Genomic DNA, 5,244 nt, shown 5'->3' with positions numbered 1-5,244 from the left:
AGTGCCACCTGGCGCCACTGCCCCCTACCCGCCCCCCCAAACCTCTGGGGTCACCTCTGGGCCTGGCTGAGCCCGGAAATCAGCAGAGCCCGTCGGAGGGTGCAGGCAGGGTGCACCCAGCCGGCAGGCAGAGCGGCCACCGAGCCCCATCCCTCCACAGCCACGGGGATGGCAAGGGCAGGGCCAGACCGGCACGGCACGGCACGGCACGGCAAACCGCAGGGTGAAGGGGGACCCTGCACGCACCTTATTGCCCAGCAGCATGATGACCACGTCCTTCTGGGCGTACTCGTGGATCTCTGTCAGCCAGGCCTGCGGGGCAGTGGGGATACGTCGGGGCGAGCGGTACCCCCGTCCCTCCCCTCTCAGCCCGCACGCCCCCCGCGAGACTGGGAAAATGGCTTTTTTTTTTGGCATGGGAACCATTCCAGCATCACAGCCGAACAGTCCTGAAAACACCCCGTCTCCTGGCTACAGCCCAAGCCTACACGTAGTTCACGTCCATCCCAAGCTGCGTTTTCTCCCTCCAGCCATTTACCATGTCCCTAAACAAAACTCACCCAGCCGTGCAGTGCCCAGCCAGGTGCCCTGGGGACAAGCTCCCAGCCGGCTGGCTCTGGCTGAAACAGCTGGTTCTTGCATGCAAAACAAGCTTCAAACTTCCCCAAACACCCAGCAAGCCACGCAGGGCACCCGCGACCCCAATCCCCAGGGAGAAACACACTCCCGACCGGCGGAGGGGACTCACGCGGATGTTGTCGAAGGACATTCTGCTGGTGATATCGTAGAGCAGGAGCAGGGCTGGAAGGGAAGAGGTAGAGGCATTGCCCTGCTGCAGGGATGTGCTCCGGCCGGTCTCCCCCATCCCCACCGGACCCCGAACCCACCTTGGGCATCCCTGTAGTAGGCGTGGGTGACACTGCGGAAACGCTCCTGTCCTGCCGTGTCCCAGATCTGCCGAGAAGCCGCTCTGGTGAGAGCGTGGAGGGGAACGCCCCTGGCTGGGGATGCCCCTGCGGCTCCCAGCCCACCCACGCTCACAGTCCCCTTTTTTCTTCCAGCAGCACGGCTGGTAATTGCTCACCCCCTCCCAAAGCTCACCTGCAACTTCACCTTCACGCCATCCACAGCCACCACCTTGTTCTGCAGAAGAGAAGGAGAGCACGTTTATCACCCCAAGGCACATCTTGGCATGGGTGCCAGCAGTCTTGGTGTGGAGCCGGCTGTGCCCTGGCCCCTCAGCTGCTCTCCCCCAGCCAGCAGGATGAAGCCAGGCTGCCTGTGGGGCTGGACGTTGAAGCCTCACTGCTACAAACCCTTGTCCTGCCGGGGGGCTGCGATGCCGCGTGGCACCTACAGGGACATCCCAGAGCAGCATCCGCTTGTGCCAGGGTGGAAAAGGGCAGAATCAGGTCCTGATGGAGACAGGACAGCAAGATCCCAGCCTGCTTTGGACCTGGTGCCTCGCTCATCTCCTACAGCCAGCGCCCCTGTCCTGTGGCTCCCGAGTCCCCTAACAAGCTGGCTAATGATGCAGGCTGCCCTGCAAAGCCCGGGGACACGGACCTGCTCCGGCTCCCACCGGCCACCCCCAAGCTTGCAGCAGCCCCTGCCCACGCGGCCAGGGGAAGTTCGGCAGAGCTGGAGAAGTGGGGAGGGTCTTGCATAAACTACATGCAAATGTGCATCTATTAATAACATCTTGGCCTGCTTTTATGTTTGCTCACCATAAAGCCCTGACCCTTCTGCCAGGATTCCCCTCCTCCATGTGCTGAAAGAACCACTGCTGCACTAAAAATTTGGACCTGGTGCCTCACTCATCTCCTATTTGCAGCAATTTAAGGCCTTTGGATGCTACGAGCTGCCTGGGGATGCTCAGTGGGCAATGCTGGGTGTCCAGCTCAGGTTTCCTTGCTGGTGGGAGCCTCGCTTGGCCCTTAAAAGCGGTTGCACACACTGAGCTGGGGGGTTGCAGGCAGCACAACGCTTTATCCAGCACGGCAGGAGGAAATCTCCCAGGTCAGGGCAGTTTGCAGCCAGGCATCGGAGCCGCTCGACCCTGCGGCCGGGCTGGGACCGGGGAAGGGAAGCAGCATTTGCAAGTGAGCGGGGAAGGCAGTTATCAGAGAGGGCTTAAGCAATCACTGTACTCAACTTGGAAGCGCAGGGACTTCTCTCCAGAGGCCCGAGAAAAGAAAAGCAGGAGTTACCAAAGGGCTATTTTAAGTCTCTCAAAGAGTCTTAAATCGTCCCTTAGAGGGACGATTCTGGAAAGAGAAGACCCCTATAAATAATTTAGTTGCCTGGAATTGTTTGACATGGAAATTCAGGCCATGTGGAGATGATAAAAGTTGAGAAAATGGGTTGAATAAAACAAAAAATGTGCCCTAGGAGATGCTGGAAATTATCTACCAGCAGCAAGACATGAGCTGCTGGAGGGGACGCTTGCACGAGGTGGAGCAGGTACCTACAAACTGGCAACACCCCTGGGGCCGCTGGTGCTGAGCCCAGCAGTGGGACCCAGCAGATTTTCCTTCTTTCACGACTTTATTGGAAGGACAGGCTACGAGACCCTTCCAAAGCAAATCCACAGCCCTCTCCCCCCAGCCCCGGCTCACCAACCCCCCCAATTCCCCCCTGAAAGCCAAGAGCAGCCTGGGCAGGAAAGGCAGAAGAAAACCATAGCAGCTGCAGCTGCAGCTCGACACGTGTCGGCAGCCGCAGGCAGAGCCCTGCCGGGGGACACCCCCCGTGACTTCCAGCCTGCTGAGATACCGCTCTACCCTGTGCTGCAAACACAGGTAAAAAAAACCTGCCTGCCCGTGCATCCCCAGAGAGACCCTGCAGCTGAAATTTGGTGAACAGAGAGCAGCGGGAGGGTTTAAATGGGATCTGGTGACCTTAACAACTCCTCAGCAGCCAATTTCAGCCCTTTCAAGGCACAAAATTACAGCAACCAGCGTTTGTCCCCACCAGCCGTTGACCTCAGCCTGGCTGGTGGAGCATGCCGGCCACCCACCGCACACCCCCAGCCCACGCACGCAGCTGGGATGGGTTAACTGGGGCTTTTTGCTGATTTAAAGGCAAGAGGTGACATTCCCAGCGGGCTCTTCCGTCTGTTACCACGCTCCCAGGGAGAGGTGGAAGGGTTGCAGCAAGTGTCTACAGCTGGTTAGGAGACTATTTGGGGTGCAGAGGCTGGGAACCCCCCCATCCCCCCTTCCCAGCGCCCTGTCCTGGCCGAGGTGTGGGTCAGGGGAGGTGAGGGGCCAGCAGCCGTGGTGGTCTCACCCGGAAATCTATGCCCACGGTGGCTATGAACGTCCTGGAGAGAAAGGCCCCGTCTTTGAACTGGAGCAGGAAGCAGGTTTTCCCCACGCCCGAGTCTCCAAGTAACATCACCTGCAAGATGGGCGCAGGGAGAGGTGTCAGCGGGATGGGGAGGGGGCAGCATCCTTGGGTGGTGCTGAGCCCCCCACGGTCTCTTGTGTCCCTCCGTTTCTTTCCCCAGGGCTGGTCCTGCTGAGTCTGGGGAGCCCCGTGAGAGCTGGGGGTGGGATGGGACCCCCGAGGGTGCAGCCAAGGAGTGCCCCAGGGCAGCGGAGCAGCCCCCAGCCACCGAAGAGGGGGAGAGCAGAAGAGGAGAGCTGGTGGGAAGGCAGGTACTGCAGCAAGAAGAGATGTCTCCTGGCCAGCCCCTGGCTGTCTCCCAACCCAGGAGGTTTCTTGGAGAACCGGCCACAGCTCCCGGACACGTGGAGCCACCTCCGCCCCCGGCCCGGGTGTGCCCAGCCCGAGAGCTAATGCATGGCTTGGGCAAACCCTGCCGTGTCCGGGACTCTTGCCCTGTCGGTGCCCAGGGCCCTGCCTGCTGCAGACACCAAAGCAAACACGGTGCCTTTTCCCCTCCTGCTAAGCAAACAGGCTCAGTCTGGGCTCCCTGGCTGCCCCGACACCGCTGAACCCAGGCAGGCAGCAGCCTGGGTCTCTGTAAGCACAGCCTTACCCGGTGCCTCGAGGCCGTGCTCTCCTCCCTGCTCCCCGGCAGCAGTCCTTTCCTGCCCGGCAATAATTAACCTGATGCTGACTGCATCTATCCCCTGCCTAAAAATGGCAGCGAGCAGGACTCCAGCAACAAGGTCCATCCCCGCAAGCCCACCCTCCTGGGACGCTGGAGCCTGCAAAGCAAACCCACGCAGCCCCGCTGCCCGGGCTGGGCGAACGCAGCGAGCTGTGGCCACCCTCTGCAGGGATGGCACATCAAACACCCCTTGGGCCAGGACGGCCAGAGCTGGGGGCTGGAAATGCTCTGCCTCCTGCCAATCCACTTTGGGGGTCAAATCCTTCCCTGGGACACCCCTGCCCAGCCCAGGCTGGAGGGCAGCTGGGAACACCACCCAGTTCTGCCTCCACCTCACTCCAGATCAAGCTGGCGACTGATTTCCTCCCTCATACACAAAAATTTCCCTCCAGGATCAGCCCGTGAAAGGAGTCAGAGCGAAGAGGATAAAGGTGAAGGAATAAAAGCAGTTTAGGGAAGGTGGCAGCGCACAGGACCGCTTTGGGAGCCGGCTCAGCGAGGCAGCGGGAGGTCCCGGGCCTGGCACCATCGGCGCTGGGCTCAGCCTGGGGCTGCGTATTGAATTTTTCAGGTAGAAGGTTCATCGGCCCTGTGCCTCCCCTGTGCCGCTGGGAAGAGGAGCGTGCTTCCCCGGTGCGACCCTCAGCTGAGCTGGGCTGGGGAAAAGGGGGGCGCTCAGGGAGGAGGGTTCCTACCCCAATATCTGGCAGGGGTGCGGGGGTGTCTGCAGCGCAGGGGGCTGTGGGGTGGATGTGGGGCCCTGGGATGGCTCGGCTCCAGGGTGCACACGCTGCCCCCCCTCCCCTGTGCCCTTGGGATGCTGCGATGGGCTGGATGGGGTCCTGCTTCCCCTGCCCTGTATCATGGTGGGCACCGGTGCTGCAGCTGGAAGGAGCCCCCCTTGCCCGGAGAAGGGCAGGACAGAGAGGGCAGAGCTCGGCCGTGCCCCCCCCCAGGGAGTCCCACTGCCCACCAAGCCGAGAGCCCCAAAAGCCCTATTCCTGCAGCTGGGTCACCGGGGCCGGGACGCCCATCGCCACCTCGGGGCAGGGACACAGCCGGGGCAAAGACCTCGCCCCCCCCAGGGCAGGGACCCCCTATCTCCATCTCCCGGGGGAGGGGTAGGACCCCTATTCCCACATCTGCTAGATCTGGAGCCCCTC

The 5,244-nt window shown here is 61.5% G+C and overlaps 1 protein-coding gene across 1 annotated transcript in view; it reads right to left on the bottom strand.

The window, feature by feature from the left end:
• The window catches only part of RAB37 (RAB37, member RAS oncogene family), a 4,560-nt gene extending 1,161 nt beyond the window's left edge, over window positions 1-3,399 (bottom strand). The window contains exons 1-5 of the mRNA XM_009323745.1: window positions 3,292-3,399; window positions 1,102-1,143; window positions 888-954; window positions 749-801; window positions 247-312 (exon numbers count right to left, since the gene is read on the bottom strand). Coding sequence (XP_009322020.1) covers window positions 247-312; window positions 749-801; window positions 888-954; window positions 1,102-1,143; window positions 3,292-3,399 — 336 coding nt within the window. The remainder of the gene's footprint in view (window positions 1-246; window positions 313-748; window positions 802-887; window positions 955-1,101; window positions 1,144-3,291) is intronic.
• Window positions 3,400-5,244: the final 1,845 nt, after the last annotated feature.

Source organism: Pygoscelis adeliae, unplaced genomic scaffold (genome assembly GCF_000699105.1).
Source record: "Pygoscelis adeliae isolate BGI_AS28 unplaced genomic scaffold, ASM69910v1 Scaffold75, whole genome shotgun sequence".
Lineage (NCBI taxonomy): Eukaryota > Metazoa > Chordata > Aves > Sphenisciformes > Spheniscidae > Pygoscelis > Pygoscelis adeliae.
This window is presented reverse-complemented; position numbering and strand designations above follow the sequence as displayed.